This window comes from Eubalaena glacialis, chromosome 5 (assembly GCF_028564815.1).
Source record: "Eubalaena glacialis isolate mEubGla1 chromosome 5, mEubGla1.1.hap2.+ XY, whole genome shotgun sequence".
In the NCBI taxonomy this organism is placed as follows: domain Eukaryota; kingdom Metazoa; phylum Chordata; class Mammalia; order Artiodactyla; family Balaenidae; genus Eubalaena; species Eubalaena glacialis.
The window spans coordinates 113,680,412-113,707,069 of NC_083720.1; the positions used below are offsets into that span (position 1 = coordinate 113,680,412).

The following is a 26,658-nucleotide window of genomic DNA, read 5'->3' on the forward strand; positions in this document are numbered from 1 at the left end:
GCCAAGATACGAAACAACCTAAGTGCCCACCATCGATAGATGAATGAATACAGAAGATGATACACACACACACACACACACACACACACACACACACAGACACACAGGAATATTACTCACGCACAAAAAGAATGAAATATTGCCATTTGCAATGACATGGATGGACCCAGATGGTATACTAAATGAAATAAGTCAGAGAAAGGCAAATACCATATAATTTCACTTATATGTGGAATCTAAAAAACAAAACAAATGAACAAATATAACAAAACAGAAAAAGAGTCATAGATACGGAGAAGAAACAGGTGATTGCCAGAGGGGAGCGGGTGAGGGACGAGTGAAATAGGTGAGGGAAATGAAGAGGTACAAACTTCCAGTTACAAAATAAATGAGTCATGGGGATGAAATGTACAGCATGGGGAATATAGTCAATAAAAATAAAGATAAAATGGGGCGCTTCCCTGGTGGTGCAGTGGTTAAGAGCCCACCTGCCAATGCAGGGGACATGGGTTCAAGCTCTGGTCCAGGAGGATCCCACATGCTACGGAGCAACTGGGCCCGTGTGCCACACTACTAAGCCTGTGCTCTAGGGCCCGCGAGCCACAACTACTGAGCTCACGTGCCACAACTACTGAAGCCTGTGTGCCTGTAGCCCATGCTCTGCAACAGGGGAGGCCACTGCAATGAGAAGCCTGAACACCACAACAAAGAGTAGGCCCCGCTCACCACAACTAGAGAAAGCCCACGCACAGCAACGAAGACCCAACGCAGCCAAAAATAAATAAATTAAAAAAAAATTTTTTTAAATAAAATGAGAATGAAGCAATAGAGTCATGAATCTAAAACACAGCCTAGATCAGTGGTCCCCAACCTTTTTGGCACCAGACAATTTTTCCACAGACCAGGGGAAGGGGGGATCATTTTGGGATGATTCAAGCACATTACATTTATTGTGCACTTTATTTCTATTATTATTACATTGTAATATATAATGAAATAATTATACAACTCACCATAATGCAGAATCAGTGGGATCCCTGAGCTTGTTTTCACTTGCCACTCACTGATAGGGTTTTGATATGTGTGCAAGCAACTGATTTATTATGGCCTCTGTGCAGTCAAACCTCTCTGCTAATGATAATCTGTATATGCAGCCACTCCCCAGCGATAGCATCACCCCCTCAGCTCCACCTCAGATCATCCAGCATTAGATTCTCATAAGGAGCGTGCAACCTAGATCCCTCACATGCGCAGTTCACAGTAGGTTCCTATGAGAATCTAATGCCACTGCTGATCTGACAGGAGGTGGAGCTCAGGAGGTAATGCGAGCGATGGGGAGTGGCTGTAAATACATACGAAGCATCGCTTGCTCGCCCGCTGCTCACCTCCTGCTGTGCTGCCTGGTTCCTAACAGGCCATGGACCGGTACTGGTCTGTGGCCTGGGGGTTGGGGACCCCTGATCTAAGGGAGTAAGTATGGAGAAGAAAACATCCTTTAGCATGATTCTTGAAGAACATGAAGTGGAGAGAAGAAAACAGTAGTAAACGAAAGCAGAATGGTCAGAGAAAGATTAATTATCAAGAGTAAAGAGCTCTAAGAGACAGTCAACCTCATCAAAACTGTTAGAAGGAAGGGGTTATGAAGAGAGTAAGGCAGAAGAATGGCACTGAAAGCATTAAGTGTTGGCACTAAAAGCAGCGAAATTCCAGAGAAGAAACTGAGGCAGCAGGCAACAAAAGCAAAACAGAATTTGCTACCTCTTCTCCATTCTATAATAGTGCCTGCTCGTTTCTCTTTTGCTGAACACGCGTTAATTAATTAATTCAATTTATTTATGGTCTAGTCTTTGCACTAAAATATGAATTCACTGAGGACAGGGCTATGTCTTAATCTTTTTATTTCTAGCACCTAGCATGGTGCCACAGTACATGCTGAAGTATGGTGTGTACTTCACAAGAACTTGCTGAAGGACCGAATGGCTCGCCATTTTACTCAGGATAAAAACCATGCGATAGCATGGATGGCCTTACATTGCCTGGCCACCTTCCCACTTTATCTCTCTGCTCTGAGTTCTACTACTCCCTTTCACTTATACTTACTCTAGCCAGACTGGCCTCTTTGACGTTTCTTAAACTTACTGGGTATGCTGGTGTCTTGAGGCCTTTGTGTTGGCTGTTTTCTCTGTCCAAACATTGTCTCTCTCTGGATGTTTCTCCCCAAGATATATTCACAGGTTAACTCCCTCTCCTCCTTCAAATCTCACTTTCTCAAGGTCTGCTCTGACCACTCTATTTTAAATCTGCACCCCACCCCCCAACTCTAGTACTACTTAAAATTTTTTTTTCACATACCCACCACTTTTTCATACAATACATAGTTTGCTTAGTGATGTTTATTGTTTGATGTCTGTCTCCCTCCACTAGAATGTGAGCTCCACAAAGGTAGGGATCTTTGTCTGTTTTGCTCACTGATGCATGACCCAAGCACCCTGAATGGTGCCTGGCCCAGAGTCTGCTCAATAAATAAACATATGAGTCACAGTGACAGACAGAAAATGAGAGTCTGCCAGAAGGTGTGGTGATACTTTCTCAGCACTGTGAGTATCTGAGGATATTTCAAATTCAGATACTGGAAAAATCCAGGAAAGGAAGAGTAGGCTGGTAAGAAAGAAGCGACGAAAAACACACAGACTTGCCATAGGTGTGATCAAGCACAGGTGGCCTTGGTGAAGAAAGTAGGGATAGGGGAATTAGAAAAATAAATGAACATCTGTATGTGAGAAAGTTTGAAAAGCTAAGACCTGATGCTCTCAGTCTTTTCCATCAAGTAGAATACAATATCAAAACTCCAAAAAGAACTGGTAATTTTATTTAAGAACTACAAATAGCAAGTAGCTTTGTAATTTAGCTTATTAAAAGGAGAAATGGGGACTTCCCTGGTGGCGCAGTGGTTAAGAGTATGCCTGCCAATGCAGGGGATACGGGTTCGAGCCCTGGTCCGGGAAGATCCCACATGCCGCGGAGCAACTGGGCCCGTGCGCCACTACTGAGCCTGCGCTCTAGAGCCCACGAGCCACAACTACTGAGCCCGCGTGCCACAACTACAGAAGCCCGCACACCTAGAGCCTGTGCTCCGCAACAAGAGAAGCCACCGCAATGAGAATTCCGCACACCACCACGAAGAGTAGCCCCGGCTCGCAGCAACTGGAGAAAGCCCGCATGCAGCAATGAAGACCCAACACAGCCAAAAATAAATAAACAAATAAAAATTTAAAAAAAAAAAAAAAAAGGAGAAATGAAAAGTTGCCAACTGTTTACCGTTTTTATATATATGTGAACTTTGTGATAGCAAATGCTACAAAAATAAAAGTTCCTTCTTATCTGGAAGAGATACTAAAAATTATAAATCAAGAATGGAATCATTAAAATGTCTAGTGGTGACTTTTAATCCTTACTGAAAATTATTTGAAGAGGTAATATCCAATACAATAAAGATAGAAAGAACTTCCACTGAGAAAAACTGGCTTGATTTTGATGTATATTACTTCTCACAGTTTTATTTCCTAAGAAAAGTCCATTTTGGAACATTAGTTAAGCATAATTATGGAAGTTTATAATGTGATTATGCCATTAGGTGATGAGCCTCTGGCTTACTACAGGAAAACAATGTAATTCTTGTCTCATTAACAAAGGGATATGGAGCTTTGACATGGGAGAGGTAAATATAAAACTCTTTTTGAGAGAGAAAGTTGCACTATCTTCTACGAAACAAATCAGTTTATTTTAATAAACTGAACATAACCTGATAATCCTAACTAAAGAAGTAATGTCACTTCAAAAAATTGTCACATTCTTCTTCATTTTCTTTTTTCTTTCTTCATGTAAATAAAAACAATGACGAGCAACAAACTACAAATGCAACAAGCAATACAGTCTCTGTGTACTCTCCACTGTCAAGAGTCACTTACCTGTTATAATAGCTACCAATGACTGCCTTTAGAGAGCCAGACCTGTAGAGGATGCAGTATATACATGACCTCATTGGAGGTTTTGATATTGCCATTTTACAGATTAAGGAACTGAGATCCAGAGAGATTAGGTAATTTGACCAGGTAGTATATGGCAATATTGCTGGTTTAATCCAGGTCATCTGGATACCAAAGCCTATGTTTTTCACTGAGAATCCTGTTCCTCTGGGCATCATACTAATACATTAAATTTGTTAACATTCTAAATACAAATACACAATGTCCAGAACAATTTCAAGTGAGGCATCTCCAAGGGAAAAAAAAACTATATTTTGAGCTATAAAGCATATACTTAGCTAATATTAATACTTTGTTTCGTTTTGCTTTTGGCCGTGCCGTGCAGCATGTGGGATCTTAGTTCCTCGACCAGGGATCAAACCCGCGTCCCCTGCGTTGGAAGCACAGAGTCTTAACCCCTGGACCGCCAAGGAAGTCCCCTAATACTAATACTTTGAAACAAGGGATTAGAAAAAAATGGTATTTTTGATCAAGAAGAACCTTTCAATGCAGAAACTAAAATTTCTAAAATAAATAAGAGCCTCTGATATTTAAAAAATCTCAGCAGACAAAATGTGAACACATATCAATGAAAATATATTTGTACAGCAAAAATAGCAAAAAAGAGATTATCTATACAACAAATAAGATATTGGCCAAGTATTTCCCTATTTCAAGGAAATATAAAAACACATATATTATTTTGTTGATGCCCTGCATCACCCCTACAACCAAACGGGAAAAAATCAACGATAACGCAGAGCACCTTCTGTATAACCCATGTATTCACAGGGAATAGGTTACATAACCATTAAACACTTTTATCTGCTCAATCGTGCTGCAGTTACAGAACTTTATACTCTCACAAAATAACATCCTATTTATAACACTATGCCTGCAGCCAACCCTTTTGGTTGACTGACTCATCTAAGCCATCCCCAACCTCCTTCCTCCCTTTTACCCAATTCCACTCCTAGTCTCCTCTACAGAGAGATGTGACACTGTTTCGCTCTATAGATGTAAGCCAAAGTCTGTTGGAGAGCTCTGAGAAAGCTTGTGTTTTCCTGCTAAGAGAGACAGACATTCCAGCAACTTCCCTTTCCCCTCTTCCATACTATCCTTCAGATATGACAAGAGGAGCGGTGGCAGCCATCTCATGACCATGATGGAAAGGCCAAGAGGACCACAAAGATGCGGACATACCACTAAGCCACCGATCAACATTAACAGATACCTACCTCTAGACTATATGTGAGAAAAATAAACTTCCATTTATTTAAGCCACTGTTAGTCAGATATTCCATTATTTTTAGACAAAAGCATTCTTGATCAAACATACAACTTTCAGGCTAACAAGAACATGGTTTAGAAGCTGGTCAGTTGTCTGATGTGTTCATTCATTCATTTGTTTACATGGTTAAATGCCTACTTTACATCAGGATTTAGTACTAGGTTTTGGGGAGAGAAAGTTGAATATGGCTTTTAGCTTGAGACACTCACACTCAATACAAGAGGGAGATGTGTAAATAAGACAAGTGTGATAAATGCTCTAACAGAGCATGAACAAACTTCAATGATAGCACAAAGAGGAACCATGAGATTTTTTTCTTTTTGTTGTTTCAAAAGTCAAAGTCTAGGTTTAAGTCAGAAAAATATAAGACCGGCCAGAACCAGTCCTGTTCTGTCCTCTTCAAATGACAAACTGAAGACAGGAGAGGCAGGAGAGTCTAAGAGGAAAGGAAGAACATTAGACACTGTTGAGGGTTTCTGATAAGGGCCCTCATCTACCCTCTCTGGTATTGTAAGATTAGCTACAAATACAGATAAAGGAGTACAACTACAGAGCCCCTAGAAAACCTGGAGGGTATAGGAACAGAGATAACCTATCACTTCCTGTCTGGAACCCTGGGAAGAAGCAGCCTCACAGGTACTGTCCACACCATCATGGCACAGGAGGTGCAAAGAAGCACTCTTGCCTCTGTTTTCTGGAGCAGAGTGGGCCTGGGACAACGACTAGCTGGGCAATTTCACAGTGCACACGCCTTATGTGGCCTCCATACTGCCAGCGGAAGCATCTTTCTAAAATAAGGTTCTGACGGTCTCACTTCCTACTCAAAATTCTTCAGCTTAGATACACAGGGCCCTTCATTATCAGGATCTGCCTACCAATTTAGCTTTGGCTCATTCATCCCTCACGCACAATTGAGCGGTACAAAACAGCTCAAGATTCTCTCATACATTATGTAGTCTATACACATCTATCTGGTCTTGGCAATATAATAACGAAAGCTAAAGCACTTACTATGGATTAGTCATTGTTGTAGGCAGTTATATACAACACATTTAATTGTCACAACTACCCTGTGAAGTAGGAAATATTACGACCACTTTATAGATGAGAAAACAGAGGTACAAGAGGTTTCTAGTAAATGGAAGAAGTTGGATTTGAATCTAGAGAGTCTGGGTCTAGAGTCCACTCTCTTAAACCACTGTGCTACACTGCCTTAACATACAGGTCTCTGTACTCAGAATGCCCTTCACCCTCAGCTCCCTTATGGACTCCCATACATCTTTCCAGAATGAACTTAAATGTCTCCTTCCTTAACTGTAAAGCCGTTCCTCAGCAGAACTAACCTTCACCCTCTGCCATCCTCTTCCATGTTGTACATTATCACACCATATTGCAGAGATTTGTTGACATGTGTGTCTCCTCACTAGACTGAAGTCCTGGAGGACAGGAACTACCTAATTTATCATTATATCCCTCTCATTAGTCACAATGCCTGCCATAGCAAGCATTCACTAAACATTTACTGAATTGAATGAATTTCAATAGAGGTAATGCCTATTTTTATTCAAAAACATTTCAACTTGTCCACACAGCCCAAGAGTGGACTTACTCTTTATCCACTCAGTTTTACCAATAAAGAATTCCATATACTGATGGTTCCCAACTTGTGATGGTTTGACTTACAATTTTACAACTTCATGATGGTGCAAAAGCAATCCACATTCAGTAGAAATTGTATTTGGAATTTGGATCTTGTCCCAGCTAGTGACAGGCAGTACATACTCCCCGTGATGCTGCATGCTGGGCAGCAGTGAGCGGCAGCTCCCAGGCAGCCACGCCATCACCAGGGTAAACAACCAACATGCTTACAACCATTCTGTACCCAGACAACACTTCTGTTTTTCACTTTCAGTATTCATAAATTACATGAGATATTCAACACTTTACTATAAAATAGGCTTTGTGTCAGATGATTTTGCCCAACTGTAGGCTAATGTAGGTGTTCTGAGCCCTTATAAAGTAGGCTAGGCTAAGCTATGATGTTTGGTGGGTTAGGTGTATTAAATGCATTTTTGACTTGCCATAGTCAACTTCCCATGGGGTTACTGGATATAACCCCACTGTAAGTGGAGGAAGATCTGTACTCATTTCTAAAAACTGGTAAAAAGGTTTTTTTAAATTATCCTGAGAATCTATTAGTGTCTCCCAAAACTCATACACTGTGTCTGAAATCCGACTCAGTGTGGATTTCAAAATGTATCATAACCCGACTCCTAGAAAATCTGTCCCCCAAACTACCTTCCACTAGTAATAAATAGGTTGCAAACCAGAACTTGGTGAAGAACTAAGGAAGATCTCAGCAGAGCAAGAAAACAAAGAGTATGATTTCCGTAATTCTGACCCTTTAAATTAAAAAAATCAGTTAAAAACTGCTACATAGACTTGCTGCAGCACTAATGAAACTCTCTGAATCAGTGGACTGTTATCAAGACTAACTTCACATCTTTTGTTTCCTTTAATTCTCATTCACTTCCAGCCTCCAGAACCATGAGAAATAAATGTCTGTTGTTTATAAGCTACCAAATCTGTGGTATTTTGTTACAGCAGCCTGAATGGACTAAGATAAACTCTTAAAACTGTCCCTGGCTGACTGCTCAGTAAATTCTGGCTACCGTTACCAACAACAGCATCAGTGGCTCCCTCTGTTCCCCTCAGTAATTTCCTCCATCCATCTAAATCTAGGCAACTTTCAGCTCAAAATAATCATTTCTAAGAAGTCTCCCTTAACTATATAGACTTTTTTTCATAAAAGCTAATTAACATCTTTTCATTAAAAGTTAATTAACTATGTAAGGTATTTATCTTCCCTTACCAAGTAAAGTATAAATTATCTCAACATGAAACACATATTCTATTATTTTTATATTGCTCAAAGAACTTAGCACCAAGCATGTACAGAGGCACACAGTGAATATCTGTAGAAGCAGTTAATACAATCCACACACAGTTGATGGCTTATTTGCTATCTTAGAAAATGTTAAAGAGAAACATAAATTATAACCATGAGGCTTTTTAGACTGTCTTTAATAATGATCAACATATACAACCTAAAGGCAAGAGAAAAAAAAATGTTTCTTGATTTAATTTTCAGACTTGCTACAAGAATGCCCATTCTCAAGAGACAAGTACATTCCTGTACATAATTGGAATCACTGGCAGAAGCAAAGCAGAACATAATGATAGGAAAAAAAAAAAATTAAGACCTCCCTCTCTCTAATCTGGAAGTAATTAACAAGAAACTCAAAAGAAGTTAACATTTTACTTTGGCAATATGCTGAATAAACTGATCTTTCAGTGCACTTGAATTTGGAATCTGCTTCAATTCAAAATTAACTGAGTGACTTCTATCTTTATATAAATCCCGCCATCTCTTGCAGCATTTTTAATCTCTATCACTCATTCAGGCAGTCAGCCATATAACACTTTTCACTCTTCATTTTACTATTTCATGTGTATATATCTTATCTTCAGCACAGGTTACAGGTTCTTTCTTAATAAAGCATGGATCTTGATTTCTACTTTTTCGAATTACCTCCAGTATCTGGTAAAATGTTTTGCACATAGTGGACCCTCAAATATTTGTTCTAACTGAACAAATAAACTTACAGTATATACTCCTGGGTGAGTAATAATTTAGTCAAATCTCCAGCCACTACATAACTGAGTGCCTATGTACACTGGCACTTTACATATACCACTTAATCCACTCAACCCTTTGAAGTAGATATAATCTTTTTTTACAAATTGGGAAACTTTAAAGGTTTCAAAGAGCTTAAGAAATTTTTCCAAGATCCTTACAACTAGTAAAAAGTGAAACTGTGATTTCAATCCATGTTTGATTTCTAACTACTTCTCTTCCCATTAAGCCATATTGCTTCTCTAAAATGATGAGCACCCTTCAAAGCCATGGTTGAGGGGCATAGTATGATACTGACATTCCCACTCAAATTTCAGTGAGAGAATAAAGTAGGTTTAGGTTGGTGAAATGGCACTGAGTTTTTTCTTGAATTTTTGAATTTTAATTTATTTTTTATACAGCAGGTCCTTATTAGTCATCCATTTTATACACATCAGTGTATACATGTCAATCCCAATCGCCCAATTCAGCACACCCCCACCCCCACCCACCCCGCCGCTTTCCCCCCTTGGTGTCCATATGTTTGTTCTCTACATCTGTGTCTCAATTTCTGCCCTGCAAACTGGTTCATCTGTACCATTTTTCTAGGTTCCACATACATGCGTTAATATACGATATTTGTTTTTCTCTTTCTGACTTACTTCACTCTGTATGACAGTCTCTAGATCCATCCACGTCTCAACAAATGACCAAATTTCGTTCCTTTTTATGGCTGAGTAATATTCCATTGTATACATGTACCACATCTTCTTTATCCATTCGTCTGTCAATGGGCATTTAGGTTGCTTCCATGACCTGGCTGCAATGAACACTGGGGTGCGTGCGTCTTTTTGAATTATGGTTTCCTCTCGGTATATGCCCAGTAGTGGGATTGCTGGATCATATGGTAATTCTATTTTTAGTTTTTGAAGGAACCTCCATACTCTTCTCTACAGTGGCTGCATCAGTTTACATTCCCACCAACAGTGCAAGAGGGTTCCCTTTCCTCCACACCCTCTCCAGCATTTGTTGTTTTCAGATTTCCTGATGATGCCCATTCAAACTGGTGTGAGGTGACACCTCATTGTAGTTTTGATTTGCATTTCTCTAATAATTAGTGATGTTGAGCAGCTTTTCATGTGCTTCTTGGCCGTCTGTATGTCTTCTTTGGAGAAATGTCTATTTAGGTCTTCTGCCCACTTTTGGATTGGGTTGTTTGTTTTTTTAATATTGAGCTGCATGAGCTGTTTATATATTTTGGAGATTAATCCTTTGTCCGTTCATTCGTTTGCAAATATTTTCTCCCATTCTGAGGGTTGTCTTTTTATGTCTATGGTTTCCTTTGCTGTGCAAAAGCTTTGAAGTTTCATTAGGTCCCATATGTTTATTCTTCTTTTTATTTCCATTACTCTAGGAGGTGGATCAAAAAAGATCTTGTTGTGATTTATGTCAAAGAGTGTTCTTCCTATGTTTTCCTCTAAGAATTTTATAGTGTCCGGTCTTACATTTAGGTCTCGAATCCATTTTGAGTTTATTTTTGTATATGGTGTTAGGGAGTGTTCTAATTTCATTCTTTTATATGTAGCCGTCCAGTTTTCCCAGCACCACTTATTGAAGAGATTGTCTTTTCTCCATTGTATATCCTTGCCTCCTTTGTCATAGATTAGTTGACCATAGGTGTGTGGGTTTATCTCTGGGCTTTCTATCTTGTTGCATTTATCTATGTTTCTGTTTTTGTGCCAGTACCATATTGTCTTGATTACTGTAGCTTGGTAGTATAGTCTGAAGTCAGGGAGTCTGATTCCTCCAGATCTGTTTTTTTTCCTCAAGACTGCTTTGGCTATTCGGGGTCTTTTGTGTCTCCATACAAATTTTAAGATGATTTGTTCTAGTTCTGTAAAAAATGCCATTGGTAACTTGATAGGGATTGCACTGAATCTGTAGATTGCTTTGGGTAGTATAGTCATTTTCACAATATTGATTCTTCCAATCCAAGAACATGGTATATCTCTCCATCTGTTGGTATCATCTTTAATTTCTTTCATCAGTGTCTTATAGTTTCCTGCATACAGGTCTTTTGTCTCTCTGGGTAGGTTTATTCCTAGGTATTTTATTCTTTTTGTTGCAATGGTAAATGGGAGTGTTTTTCCTTAATTTCTCTTTCAGATTTTTCATCATCAGTATATAGGAATGTAAGAGATTTCTGTGCATTAATTTTGTATCCTGCAACTTTACCAAATTCATTGATCAGCTCTAGTAGTTTTCTGGTGGCATCTTTAGGATTCTCTATGTATAGTACCATGTCATCTGCAAACAGTGACAGTTTTACTTCTTCTTTTCCAATTTGTATTCCTTTTATTTCTTTTTCTTCTCTGATTGCTGTGGCTAGGACTTCCAAAACTGTGTTGAATAATAGTGGTGAGAGTGGACATCCTTGTCTTGTTCCTGATCTTAGAGGAAATGCTTTCAGTTTTTTCACCATTGAGAATGATGTCTGCTGTGGGTTTGTCGTATATGGCCTTTACTATGTTGAGGTAGGTTCCCCCTATGCCCACTTTCTGGAGAGTTTTTATCATAAATGGGTGTTGAATTTTGTCAAAAGCTTTTTCTGCATCTATTGAGATGATCATATGGTTTTTATTCTTCCATTTGTTAATATGGTGTATCACATTGATTGATTTGCATATATTGAAGAATCCTTGCATCCCTGGGATAAATCCCACTTGATCATGGTGTATGATCCTTTTAATGTGTTGTTGGATTCTGTTTGCTAGTATTTTGTTGAGGATTTTTGCATCTATATTCATCAGAGATATTGGTCTGTAATTTTCTTTTTTTGTAGTATCTTTGTCTGGTTTTGGTATCAGGGTGATGGTGGCCTCATAGAATGAGTTTGGGAGTGTTCCTTCCTCTGCAATTTTTTAGAAGAGTTTGAGAAGGATGGGTGTTAGCTCTTCTCTAAATGTTTGATAGAATTCACCTGTGAAGCCATCTGGTCCTGGACTTTTGTTGGAAGATTTTTAATCACAGTTTCAATTTCATTACTTGTGATTGGTCTGTTCATATTTTCTATTTCTTCCTGGTTCAGTCTTGGAAGGTTATACCTTTCTAAGAATTTGTCCATTTCTTCCAGGTTGTCCATTTTATTGGCATAGAGTTGCTTGTAGTAGTCTCTTAAGATGCTTTGTATTTCTGCGGTGTCTGTTGTAACTTCTCCTTTTTCATTTCTAATCTTATTGATTTGAGTCCTCTCCCTCTTTTTCTTGATGAGTCTGGCTAACGGTTTATCAATTTTGTTTATCTTCTCAAAGAACCAGCTTTTAGTTTTATTGATCTTTGTTATTGTTTTCTTTGTTTCTATTTCATTTATTTCTGCTCTGATCTTTATGATTTCTTTCCTCCTGCTAACTTTGGGTTTTGTTTGTTCTCCTTTCTCTAGTTCCTTTAGGTGCAAGGTTAGATTGTTTATTTGAGATTTTTCTTGTTTCTTGAGGTAGGCTTGTATAGCTATAAACTTTCCTCTTAGAACTGCTTTGCTGCATCCCATAGGTTTTGGATCATCGTGTTTTCATTGTCATTTGTCTCTAGGTATGTTTTGATTTTCTCTTTGATTTCTTCAGTGATCTCTTGGTTATTTAGTAACGTATTGTTTAGCCTTCATGTGTTTGTGTTTCTCGCGGTTTTTTCCCTGTAATTCATTTCTAATCTCATAGCATTGTGGTCAGAAAAGGTGCTTGATATGATTTCAATTTTCTTAAATTTACTGAGGCTTGATTTGTCACCGAAGATGTGATCTATCCTGGAGAATGTTCCGTGCGCACTTGAGAAGAACGTGTAATCTGCTGTTTTTGGATGGAATGTCCTATAAATATCAATTAAATCTATCTGGTCTATTGTGTCATTTAAAGCTTCTGTTTCCTTATTTATTTTCATTTTGGATGATCTGTCCATTGGTGTAAGTGAGGTGTCAAAGTCCCCCACTATTATTGTGTTACTGTCAACTTCCTCTTTTATAGCTGTTAGCAGTTGCCTTATGTATTGAGGTGCTCCTATGTTGGGTGCATATATATTTATAATTGTTATATCTTCTTCTTGGATTGATCCCTTGATCATTATGTAGTGTCCTTCCTTGTCTCTTGTAACATTGTTTATTTTAAAGTCTGTTTTATCTGATATGAGTATTGCTACTCCAGCTTTCTTCTGATTTCCATTTGCATGGAATATTTTTTTCCATCCCCTCATTTTCAGTCTGTATGTGTCCCTAGGTCTGAAGTGGGTCTCTTGTAGACAGCATATATATGGGTCTTGTTTTTGTATCCATTCAGTGAGCCTGTGTCTTTTGGTTGGAGCATTTAATCCATTCATGTTTAAGGTAATTATCGATATGTATGTTCCTATGACCATTTTCTTAATTGTTTTGGGGTTTTTCTGTAGGTCCTTTTCTTCTCTTGTGTTTCCCACTTAGAGAAGTACCTTTAGCATTTGTTGTAGAGCTGGCTTGGTGGTGCTGAATTCTCTTAGCTTTTGCTTGTCTGTAAAGCTTTTGATTTCTCCATCAAATCTGAATGAGATCCTTTCCGGGTAGAGTAATCTTGGTTGTAGGTTCTTCCCTTTCATCACTTTAAGTATATCATGCCACTCCCTTCTGGCTTGTAGAATTTCTGCTGAGAAATCAGCTGTTAACCTTATGGGAGTTCCCCTGTATGTTATTTGTTGTTTTTCTCTTGCTGATTTCAATAATTTTTGTTTGTCTTTAATTTTTGCCAATTTGATTCCTATGTGTCTTGGCGTGTTTCTCCTTGGGTTTATCCTGTATGGGACTCTCTGTGCTTCCTGGACTTGGGTGGCTATTTCCTTTCCCATGTTAGGGAAGTTTTCAGCTATAATCTCTTCAAAGATTTTCTCGGGTCCTTTCTCTCTCTCTTCTCCTTCTGGGACCCCTATAATGCAAATGTTGTTGCGTTTAATGTTGTCCCAGAGGTCTCTTAGGCTGTCTTCATTTCTTTTCATTCTTTTTTTTTATTCTGTTCCTCAGCAGTGAATTCCACCATTCTGTCTTCCAGGTCACTTATCCGTTCTTCTGCCTCAGTTATTCTGCTATTGATTCCTTCTAGTGTAGTTTTCATTTCAGTTATTGTATTGGTCATCTCTGTTTTTTTGTTCTTTAATTCTTCTAGGTCTTTGTTAATCATTTCTTGCATCTTCTCAATCTTTGCCTCCATTCTTTTTCCGAGGTCCTGGATCATCTTCACTATCATTGTTCTGAATTCTTTTTCTGGAAGGTTGCCTATCTCCACTTCATTTAGTTGTTTTTCTGGGGTTTTATCTCTTTCCTTCATGTGGTACATAGCCCTCTGCCTTTTCATCTTGTCTATCTTTCTGTGAATGTGGTTTGTGTTCCACAGGCTGCAGGATTGTAGTTCTTCTTGCTTCTCGGTACTGAGTTTTTTTGTGTGTGTGTGTTTTTTAATATGTGTAGCAAATGCCAAATGATATAAATCTTTTATGAACGACATATCAAAATCTCACTCTGCAGTGCTGAGAACAGAAGGTATAGGACCTACTGCCTATGACTTGAACTGTGACTTCTGAGCAAGTGTGTGAGATTAAGCTTTGACCTCCAGCTTATAAATGGGGCTGCGAGGATAGGAGTATGTCACAAAACACACTGGAAGCCAACTCTCAGACCAGTAGGGAAAGGAGTATATTGACAGTAACTAATTAGAACATCTTATCCCTCATTCAGAATAAATAAACAGTGATATTAAGTTCACTTACTAAAAACAGATTCACTACACTAGCAAGAATCTCTTGCTTACTTTTTATGCCAAACTCCTTCACTTGCTAAATAGAGATTATGTTAAATCCAGAGGCGAAGAAATGAAATGCGTACATTTGGCCAGATTATCTCTGGTTTACAAAGTCAAAAAAGAAATGCTTAATCAGCACCTGTTATGGCTAGTTTCAGGCATGAATAACTGTCTGGAAGAAGGTAAGAAACAATACCAGAAACACCAACCATAAAGAAACAAGTTAATAAACTGGACTTCCCTAAAACTTAAAACTTCAACTCTCCTAAACACAGTTAAGAAAATGGAAAAACGAATCACTGACTGGGAGAAAACATTTGGAAAGCATTTATCTGATAAAGGATTTGTACCCAGAACGTGCAAAGAACTATCTAAACTTAATAATAAAAACAAACATATAGATTTAAAAAAAGGCAAAAGATCTGTATAGAGACACTTCTTCAATGAAGATATATGGATGACAAACGAACACATGCAAAATACTCAACATTGTTAGTCACCGGGGAAATGGAAACTAAAACCACAAGATATCACTACATACTTATTAGAATGGGTATCATACCAAGTATTAATGAGGATGTGGAGAGACCAGAACTCTCATACACTGTTGGTAGGAATCTAAAATGGCACAGGCACTTTGGAAAACAGTCTTGGCAATCTCTTAAAAAGTTATATATACACCTACCATATGATCCAGCCATTCCGTCCCTAGGTATTTACACAATATAAATGAAAACATATGTTCATACAAAGACATATACGAATATTCATAGAAGCTTTATTTATAATAACTCCAAACTAAAACAAACAAAACCCCCAAATGTCCGTCAACAGGTAAACAACTGTTGTATATCTATACAACGAAATACCACTCAGCAATAAAAATGCATGAGTAACATATACAGCACCATGGATACATCTTAGTTATGCTAAGTATAAGAAGCCAGGAAATAGAGTATATACTGCATGATTCCCTTAATATAAAATTCTAGGAAATATAAACTAATGTATAATGGCAGAAGGCAAATCAGTGGTTGCCTGGGGATGGGGGCAAGGGAAGCAGTGTGTGTGTGTGTGTGTGTGTGTGTGTGTGTGTTGGGGGGTGGGGGAGGGCGGTGGGCAGGAGACAAAGATTAAAAAGGGGAATGAAGAAAATTTTAGGGGTGATGGGTATGCTCCTTATCTTGATGGTGGTGATTGTTCCATGGATGTATATATATGTCAAAACTTATCAGTATATAAACTTTAAATAAGAGCAATTTTGGTATGTCAATTATTCCTCAATAAAGCTATTTTTTAAAAAATAATCAAAAAGATAAGATTTATACATTTGGGAAGTAAGAAGAATGAAAAATCTGTGATATGTATCCTCTAAGATGGTCCCAATGATCCTTGCCTCTTGGTATTTATGCCCATGTATAATCTTTCCTTGAATGTGAACTAAATTTAATGATTTGTTGCTAGGGAATGGAATGAGGCAGAGGTGATGGGATGTCATTTCCAAGATTAAGATACAAAAAACCCTGTGGCTTCTGTCTTGGACTCTCCACAAACATTTCCTCTGAGGAAAGGCAGCTGCCACATTGTGAGCTGTCCTATGGAGAAGCCCATGATATAAGGAACGAGGGAGGCAGCTGGCTAAAAGCTATCAAGGAATTAAGGCCATCAGTCCAATAACCTTCCAGGAACTGAAGACCTCAGCCCCATAGCCTGTAGGGAACTAAATCCAATAACCATTAAGATTGAGTTCAGAAGTAAATCTTCTCCCAGATGAGCCTTCTGATGAGAATGCAGCCCTGGCCAACAGTTTGACTACAGCCTCATGTGAGACTCTGAGCTTAACTAAACTACAGCCTCATGTGAGACTTTGAGACTAACTAAACCTGATCCACAGAAACTGTGAGATACGAATGTTTGTTTCTTTAAGCCATGAAGTTTTGGGGTATGCAGTTCTGTTCCAGCAATAGATAACTAATACAAGATCTAAGTCACATTTATATAAAAAAAAGTCTTCAAAGCAAATTTATCCATTTTGGATATATACTTTTAGAATACAAAGAGAGTATTTGACTAAAACTACATTAAATGGGGGCTTAATTATCTTATGCAATATGAAGTCCAGAGGTAAGGCAGTCCAAGGCTAGTGCAGTGTGTCAAAATGCCACCAGAGACCCAAGCCCTTTTAATCCAGGCCCGGCCATTCTTAGGGAACATCTTCATCCTAACACTTGTTACCTTAGTGTCACAATATGATCTCATGTCCATATCACAGAAAAGAAGAAGGGGTTTTGCCTTATCAGGAAAGTGAACATTTTCTCAGAAACCTCAAGCTAGTCTTCCACTTACATCTCATTCATCAAAAGTGTTTCCCACTGCCATTCTTAGATGCAAGGGAATCTGGGAAGATAAACATTTTTTAGCAAGACACACTGCTCCCTCAGCATAGTAAATGTTTTGTTAGTAATGAAGAAGGGGGCAATGTTTATTAGACAGGCAACCAGCAGTGTTTGCCAAAGTCATATATTTTATTTATGGGAAAACCAAAACTATTGCAGGAGTTTATAGAAGGGCAAGAACACAGTAAGCTATGGGAGCTTGAGAAGGTTTCTGAGGGGAGATGTTTAGAACTGGCTAGGTAGAAAGGAAAGACAAGGGAATTCTCAAAGGGGATAAAAGCAAGAACAAAAAATCATGAAGACAGGAAAATGTAACAAGGCCTAAAAATAAATTACCCTGTATAAAGCTTTTAATTGCATAACTAAGTTAAAAAAAAAAATCCTGAGTGATGAATATGCATGTTGTTTCCTAGCAAGGAAAAAAAATGCATCATCATAGATATGCAACAAGCTCCTACTGTATAGCACAGGAAACTATATTCAATATCTTATAATAAGCTGTAATGGAAAAGAATCTGAAAAAGAATACACACACACACACACACACACAAACACACATATAACTGAATCACTTTGCTGTACACCTGAAACTAACACAACATTATAAATCAATGATACTCTAATAATAATTTAAAAAATGCAGCATCATGTTTAATAGATGAGACATGGGCAAAGGATCTGAATGGGCATTTCTCTAAGGAAGATATACAAATGGCCAGTAAACATATGAAAAGATGCTCATGATTAGTCATAAGGGAAATGAAAGTCATAACCATAATGAGATACCACTTCAAACCCACTAGGATGGTTGGAATCAAAAAGTCAGGTAACAACAAGTTTTGGTGAGGATGTGATGAAACTGGAACCCTCATACACTACTGGTAGGAATGTAAAATGGTGCAGCCACTTTAGAAAACAGTCTGGAAGTTCTTCAATCAATGAAATATAATGTTATCATATGACCCAGAAATTCCCAAGAGAAATAAAAACATATGTCCACATAAAAACTTGTACATGAAATTTTATAGCAGCATTATTCGTAACAGTCAAAAGGTGGAAATAACATAAATGGCCATCAATTGATGAGGAGACAAAATGTGGTATATCCAAATAACGGAATATTATTTGGCCGTAAAAAAGAATGAAATACGGATACATATTACAGCATGGATGAACCATGAAAACATTATGCTAAATGAAAGAAGCAAGTCAAGAAAGACACATATTATGTGATTCCATTCATATGAAATGTCCAGAACAAGGAAATCTAGAGACAGAAAGTAAATTAGTGGTTGCCTAGGGCTGAGGGGGTGTAGATGGGCTGCTATGACCTTGGTTCAAACCACCATTACTTCATAGCTGGATGATTCCAAGAACTTAACTACCTGGTTTCCTGCTTCCATTCTTTATTCGCTAATGGATTCCAAATGCCTAGAACAGTATCTGGCACACAGAGGAAAGGAAGTATCCAATAAATCTGTTGTTGTTATTTTGACTTCAAATCCTGTGTTCTTTTTCAGTTTTTTCTCTTGATTTATTTTGTGGGTATGTATCTACCATGGGAGCATCCAAACCCCCTTCCTACTTTGGCGAATTGCAGGCACCAAAAGGAGGCAGCTACCTCCCACCATAGAAACTAGAAACCCCAATTATTTACTTCCCCAGTTCCCCTGATAACTAGAGTGTGGGCACATGGCCGAGGCTTGGCCAGTCTCATGTACCTCCAGAATTGTGAGCTGGTACAGAAGTTTCTTGGTGGTTTTTTGTTTGTTTGTTTTATTTTGGTGGCAGCAACATCTGGTTCTTCAGCCAGGAGTGCCAGTGGAGTTATCTTCTGAGGTCAGCAATGTCAATAGAGTTCGGTGCAGTGTTTGAGGCACCAGTAACCTCATCAGAAAGGCTTCATGATGTGTTCTGGCTGTGTACCTTCCCTCAGTTCCTGCCTACTTTTAGAACTGTGTGTCCACCCTTCCCCATGATTCTGCAAGTCTATCTTATATCTTTCAATAAATTTCTTTTCTGCTAATGTCAGCCAGAGTTAGTTTGTGTTGCTTGTAATTAAGAACACTGACTGAAAGAAGACTCCCCATAAAGTTGAACCTTCTTAAACCCAGGAGCATCATTTTAAAAAGTGGTGTTTCAGGAGGATTTTCCTGTGAAGAAACACAATCTCACATAACCTCTAAACAGAGAGAAATTAATTTACTTTACTATTGTTGATTAACTTTTCCTGTTCTTGTTATCTTCCAGAAAAATCGAGATTCTTTCTCCCTTCACCCCAAAACAAGTCCACAGCCCCTTTCCCTAAAGTTTCATTCCTTGCCTATATAGTAGTCCCCTCATCTGTGGTTTCAGATTCCATGGTTTCAGTTACCTGTGGTCAATCACAGTCTGAGAATATTAGATGGAAAATTCCAGAAATAAACAATTCATAAGTTTTAAATTGCATGCCATTCTGAGCAGCGTGATGAAACGTTGCACCTTCCTGCTTCATACCACATGGGACGTGACTCATCCCTTTGTCCAGTGTATCCTGCCCATTAGTCACTTAGTAGCCACCTTGGTTATGGGGTTATTGTCATGGTACCACAATGCATGTTAAAAATTTAACGGAAGCCACTAAATGAAAGAGGATTAAGTAAAACAAATTTCTTTCTTACAAAGCAAATCTATTATTTTAAATTGTGGTGGCGTACCTGAGATTCCAGAACCTCCAGCTTACGTTTCCTGGCGTGAAGAGCTTTACTTGGAAAAGCCCAATAATAATTAGATGTTCCAATTCTCTCACAGTCAACCATACCATCATCAACCAAGCTTTGAAGGACTTCTTTTACTGACATAGCAGCTAGGAGAGATAATTTTTTAAAGACTTCATATTAAGACACATCATAAATCAAATTAAAAGGCCAATAACTGGGGAAACACTTGCAATAAATATTATAGATTGAGTCAATAGTTAATAAATAAGGAGCTTTTAAAAATAATAACAAAAGAAGACAAATACTCCAACAGAAAAATAAAATACATCAATGGGCATCTATAAAATATGTATGGTCAGGGACTTCCCTGGTGGTCCAGTGGTAAAGAATCTGCCTTCCAATGCAGGGGGGATGCGGGTTCAATCCCTGGTTGGGGAACTAAGATCCCACATGCTGGGGGCAACTAAGCCTGTGCCACAACTACTGAGTTCGCGCACCTCAACTAGAGAGCCTGCGTGCCGCAAACTAGAGCACACGCGCCCTGAAGGCCACGCACCACAACTAGAGAGAGAAAACCTGCACGCCACACTAGAGAGAAGCCCACGCACCACAACGAAGAGCCCACATGCTGCAACTAAGACCCGACACAGCCAAAAAAATAAATAAAATAAATAAATATTTTTAAGAATGTACGATATTTGTAATGATATCGTCAATAAACAAGAAAAATGTTCAAACCCAGTAATAATTGAAGAAATGCAAGATAAAGCATGAGATACGATTTCTTGACTACCAAATTTAAAACACTAAAAATTGTAATAAAGGATTCAGGGAAATGGGTACTATCAACATGGGTGGAAAAATGTAGCCATATGTACCTAAAACCTTAGGTTTATGCATATCTCTTATGCAGAAATTTCACTTTTATAAATTCAGCTAAAGAAAATAATGATGGATATGTATAAGGATGCTTGTCAAAGCACTGTTTTCAATAGCAAAACCCTGGAAATCAGTACAATAACGGGACTCAAAAGTATTTTTTTTGTAATGATATACAATGCATTCATTAAATATACGTTATAAAATATTTAATGGCCTGGATATATATACATCCAAAATGTAATATATAGAAAAGTAAGTTAAAAGACAGTATGTACTTATGTGACAGTAGTTATCTTGAATTAAGGTTAAGAGGCAATTCTTATTTCCTTCTTTTTGCTTCTTTTTCGTATTTTTTTCCAACAATGAACATGTATTACCTTTCTTGCTAAGGAAACTAAAACAAAACTACTAGGTAAAATTAAACAATAAATAAATAAATATATTGGATGTTATGGTTAGGGGTAAGATTAAATATCAGAAAAGAGTTTTTAAAATAGCATGTAAAAATACGAAGTCATATTTCACAAATGTTTGAAATTATAAACCATTCTTACTTTCTATTAAGTAAAACTATACCAAGAAATTATCCGTATTTTAAAGTCCATTTTAATTTTTCCTAGAGCAGATCCCCCAATTTAATAAAATCTATTAAATATTTAAAGATTTAATAAATAAAAAAATAAAGTCTACACCAAATGCAAAACATTCAACCTTATTTATAAAGAAGTACAAACTGAAATGAAATGTCAAAGAATTCTAAAAATGAAAATAGTTCTGAGAAACAAACTTGGGTATAATAGCCTTTCCTGAAGGCAATTTGAGAACACACATAAAAAGCCTAAAACTAGACAAGTCTCTTTTTCTATTCTATTTCTGGGGACATTTCCTAATGAAGTAATATGAGATGTGGAAAAAAGTTTACAGCAGGGGGAGAGGAAGGGGTGAATAGGTGGAGGAGCGCAGAGGATTTTTAGGGCAGTGAAAATATGCTGTATGATACCATAATGACACCATAATGATGGATCCGTGTCATTATACTTTTTGTCCAAACCCATAGAATGTACAACACTAAGAGTGAATACTAATGTAAATTATGGACTTAGTGTGATTATGATGTGTCCATGCAGGTTTGTCAACTGTAACAAATGTATGATGGTAAATGATGTTGATAATAGGGGAAGTTATGCATGTGTGGGGGCAGGAAGTATAGGAGAAATACTGTGCCTTCCTCTCAATTTTGCTGTGAACCTAAAAATACTCTAAAAAATAAGTCTTAGAAAAAATTTATGGATGGCATGTTAATTACACGTTAATTTTAGCAGCAAAATTTGGTAACAACCTAGATGGTCAACAATAGCTAATGGGCTAAACAAATTATGGCACAGTGGGTGGCCACAGAATGAAACATTAGGAGATGCAGATGTTGTAAGTCATTTTTTTTTAAAGCAAATGACATAGGAAAGTGTAGATGATATGATGGTATATGGAAAAATACACGAACACAAAACTGTATATGCAGCATGGTTCCCTCTCAGAGAAATGGACAGATACATACAAACAGATAAACAGAACCTAAGAATAAGATATCAAAATACACCAAAATGTTAACAGTGGTGATCTCAGAATAGAGGGATTATGAACAACTTTTATTTTTATTATAGTCTTTATAATTTCCAAATCTGTTAAAATAACATGTATAGCTTATATAATCAGAAAGTAAGGTTTAAAAAAATATGTATCATATGTAGTGACCCCTCAAAAGATAACCCCCAGAACCTGTGAATGTGACCTTACTTCGGAAAAGGTTCTATAGAGAGGTAATTAAGGACCTCATGATAAAATCATCCTGGATTTAGGGTGGGTCCCAAATCCAATGACACGTGCCCTTATAAGACACAGAAGAGGAGAAAAAAAAAATGGGGAAGGCCATGTGAAGGCAGAGGCAGAGATTAGAATGATGTGTCTATAAGCCAAGCACTGTGGGCAGCCACCAGAAGCTAGGAGAGAAGCATAAAATGGATTCTCCCTCAGAGCTTCTAGAAGGAACCAACCCTGCCAACACCTTGATTTTAGACTTCTGGCCTCCAGAACTATGAGAAAATAAATTTCTACTGTGTGAAGTAGAAATTAAGTTTATGGTAATTTGTTACAGCAGCTGTAGAAAACTAATACACTACGTAAATCACATTTAACAAATACCAGAACATACATGAAGAAGTTTTTACTTCTTTTGAAGTAAATTATACCCATAAATAAATAAATGTGTATAATTGTGTGTATGTATACGTATGTGTGCACGCACACAGGCATGCATGCATAGTCCACTTTAGTTTCCCTAGAGCAGATACTTCAAACACAAGAATCATGGTCATGGCCCAGAAACATTATATAGGGACTTTTTTTTTTTTTTTAATTTTTTTATTTTATTTTTAGCTGTGTTGGGTCTTTGTTGCTGCACGTGGGCTTTCTCTAGTTGTGGTGAGCGGGGGCTACTCTCTGTTGCCATGCACAGGCTTCTCATTGCGGTGGCTTCTCTTGCTGTGGAGCACGGGGTCTAGGTGCATGGGGTTTAGTAGTTGTGGCACACGGGCTCAGCAGTTGTGGCTCACGGGCTCTAGAGTGCAGGCTCAGTAGTTGTGGCACACAGGCTTAGTTGCTCTGTGGCATGTGGGATCTTCCCGGACCAGGGATTGAACCCTGGTCCCCTGCATTGGCAGGCGGATTCTTAACCACTGCGCCACCAGGGAAGTCCTATATAGGGACTTTTTATAAACATTCTTCATCTCTAGAAATTTACGTTTCCATGAAGTGAAAGACTGTTGCAGGAAAGATGACGGGTATTTACCAAAACATTCTGGCACATTTTTTGATACTTACTAATGCCTTTTTCTTTGGGAGCAATCTTCTCCATGTCTTTTAATTGAAATACATCTTTCTGTTTAAAAGAGTTGAAAGATGAAAAACATGCATTTATTTTCTACTATGTATTTATATTTACCATAATTATGTTTATAAAATATTGTACTCAAAAACTATGACTGGAAGTGAATAGTGCAATAGAATCGAGAATTTTAGAGCTAGAAGAAACAGTAATTATCTTGTTCAATACCTTAAACAGAACCTAAAATGGACAGATTTTGCATGAACATACAATTCTTTAAAGTAACTGGAGGGCAGAATGCAAAGAACATCTTCCCAATGAAGTATAAAATCTAGTTATGACGAATCATTTGTTAACATGAGATAATCAGCTTCTCTGACACTTTGATTTGAAGAAAACACAAATAGTGCTTTGCTTAGCATATACCATATATCACAGATTAGCAGTTCTAACTAAAAGCAAAACAGACAGCTGTCAAGATTTATTTACATTTAAGGTTTCATGGAAGAGCCACACCTAAGTAAGAAAAACATACAACTTATGGCTGCCTATCAGTCATTCACCTATACATGCTGCATGTCCACCACATGCAAAGCAAAACATTATGGGAAGATATACACAGAGAATATTTAATCTTATGGTTGGAAAAAAAATCTATGCAGAATACTCCTTTCTTCTTGTAATAAGCTGTGGTTGAACGGGTAAAACGAACTTGGATAATAAAAGTGAAATATTTGAAAAGACTGAAGTATTCAGCAATTAGAACAGAATTATTGTGATTATTGTTATGGAAAGCTGGGATCTATTTTTTCCAATATAAACTTGAAAAAGTAACTTCAATAGGATGGAAATTAGACATCATAAAAATTTAAAACTTCTGCTCATCCAAGCGCACTGTTAAGAAACTGAAAAGACTGACTGGAAGACAGTATTCACAAAACATACCAGACAAAAGACCAGTAGCCCAGATATACAACCCCCTGCAAAAGAGATGAATTGATAGATGGATAAAGGAATGGATAGATGAATATATATATATATGATAAAGCAAGTAGAGTATAAAATGTTAACGGTAGAATCTAAGCTGGGCATATAGGTATTCACAGTGAAATTCTTTCATCTTTAATAATAAAATGTTGAAAAAAGTAACTTCATCTCAGTACACTTAAGATTTAGTAAATTAAGGAAAATACTAAGTCATTGGTTCTAGAGTGTGAAATAAATTTTTGCACATCTGGGAATAAACTGTTAAAAGAGAATTCTGTAGGGTCTCAGAGAACATGCAGTAAATTACTAACTTCAGGCCTCTAATGCGTTAAAAAAAACCCAATTAATCAAACCTATTCGCAAATACCTTAGGAAAAAGAACATGAACTTATTGAGACATCTGCCTAGATGTGGTTATCAAGGAAAAGCCCCAGACATACTGGCTGCCCCAGTGGGGTTGCTATGTAAATAAATGGGCTTGCAAAGAGCTAGCTTCAGGACTAAAGTGGTCATTTAAGTGGACAGAGAAAATGGTCTCAAGTAAATATTGGTTCTCCCCTACATTAAACAGAGATAATAAAGGAGAGATGAACACAATGGTTCTAGCCCTCAAAAACAAAAAACTATGTGTAAAGATACCATGGAAGACACACAGTTATAAAGTTAGATAACTTTTAATTAAGCACTTATGACCTGAGCATTATAATGTTTTACACAGATTATTTCATTCAATCCTCATACCAACTTTGTGAACTAGGTACAATTATTATTAGCCTTTTTAATAGATGAAGAAACTGAGACTTAGGTCAAGTAACTTGCTTAACATCACAAAGCTATTAGGTAAAACAGACTTCAGGTACAAGTTCTCTATCTTTGAGCTGTACTGTGGCCATGTTCTTCCTAAGTGTAACAGGCAAAGAATTAGTAACTTCAAATAAATCTATGTATGTATTCATATGAATTAATATGTAGAGGAATATATGAACTGAAATCAATCAATTAATACAATTAATTCCTATCTTTACCTAAAAACTCATTGACTATTGAACTTCTTTAACCTCTAATACTCATTATAGTCATGGTACCTAGTCATTAGTGTCTTAATGTCATTGAGAGCAGAGTTGAAAAACTTTTAATCAAAAACAGCCAACAATATCATAAAGAACAAATTAATTTCCCTCACCACTCTCCCCAGCTTTCCACTGCCTGCTAGGAATTAAATCTACTTTTCTTGCTCTAAGACCATAGGAAAAATATTTCAACTCAGCAGAATAAATAGTCATAATCTTTACCTACAAACTTTATCAATTTATCGTCCTAATCATATCATTATTAATATGATACTCTGTTCTGAATTGCCAATGACTTTTAGTAAGTCATTGTATGTAAGTAAGACTAGTAAGATTTCGCTTAAAGGGCAAACAGTTAAAAAAAAAAGTGCCCACAATATTTCACTTGTTTCACTGAGAATCTGCATTATCAAAATGAAAATGTCAAGTATTATCATTACTTATTAATTTCACATTCTATTTTCCCGTTTTCCCCACTTTCTTCATATTGATATTTGTAAATAATGAAAATAGCCAGTAGGTTGGGGCCAAACCAGACTTTGAAGGTCCTGTCAAGAGGTAAGACATAAGAAATTAATATTTTTGTAGGTCAAAAGTTTGGATTTTAATCTGGAAGCAAGAAAAGCCATTGTACAGCAACGTGTGAAGAAAACAGGCTCTAGAGCCAGGTGACTGGGTTTGAATCCTGGTCCTGCCACTTAGGAGCAGAAACTTCAAACATATTTCCCGTTAGTGGCAGGCACGAATAACTGGAATAAATTAAGGAGGCTATGTACCATCACATATGTGTTATACCATATGCAGGCTTATAAATGTAAAGAGGCTGTATTTAGCACTATCTCTATAATCAGATGATCTCCCCTGGGTTTCTATCCTAGTACTATCATTTCTTGTTTTGAGATCCAGGGCTGGTATCTTAGGCTGTGTCTCAGATGTCCAGA

General features: G+C 37.4%; 1 protein-coding gene across 8 annotated transcripts in view; it reads right to left on the bottom strand.

Moving 5' to 3' along the window:
* TRIM2 (tripartite motif containing 2) overlaps positions 1-26,658 on the bottom strand; it is a 223,434-nt gene that overhangs the window by 44,634 nt on the left and 152,142 nt on the right. For 7 of the 8 annotated variants that reach the window (XM_061192508.1, XM_061192512.1, XM_061192507.1 and 4 more), the window contains 2 exons: positions 23,657-23,714; positions 19,895-20,043 (listed from right to left, as the gene is read on the bottom strand). In XM_061192508.1, coding sequence (XP_061048491.1) covers positions 19,895-20,043; positions 23,657-23,714 — 207 coding nt within the window. The remainder of the gene's footprint in view (positions 1-19,894; positions 20,044-23,656; positions 23,715-26,658) is intronic. The other variant, XM_061192517.1, reaches the window with a different exon arrangement.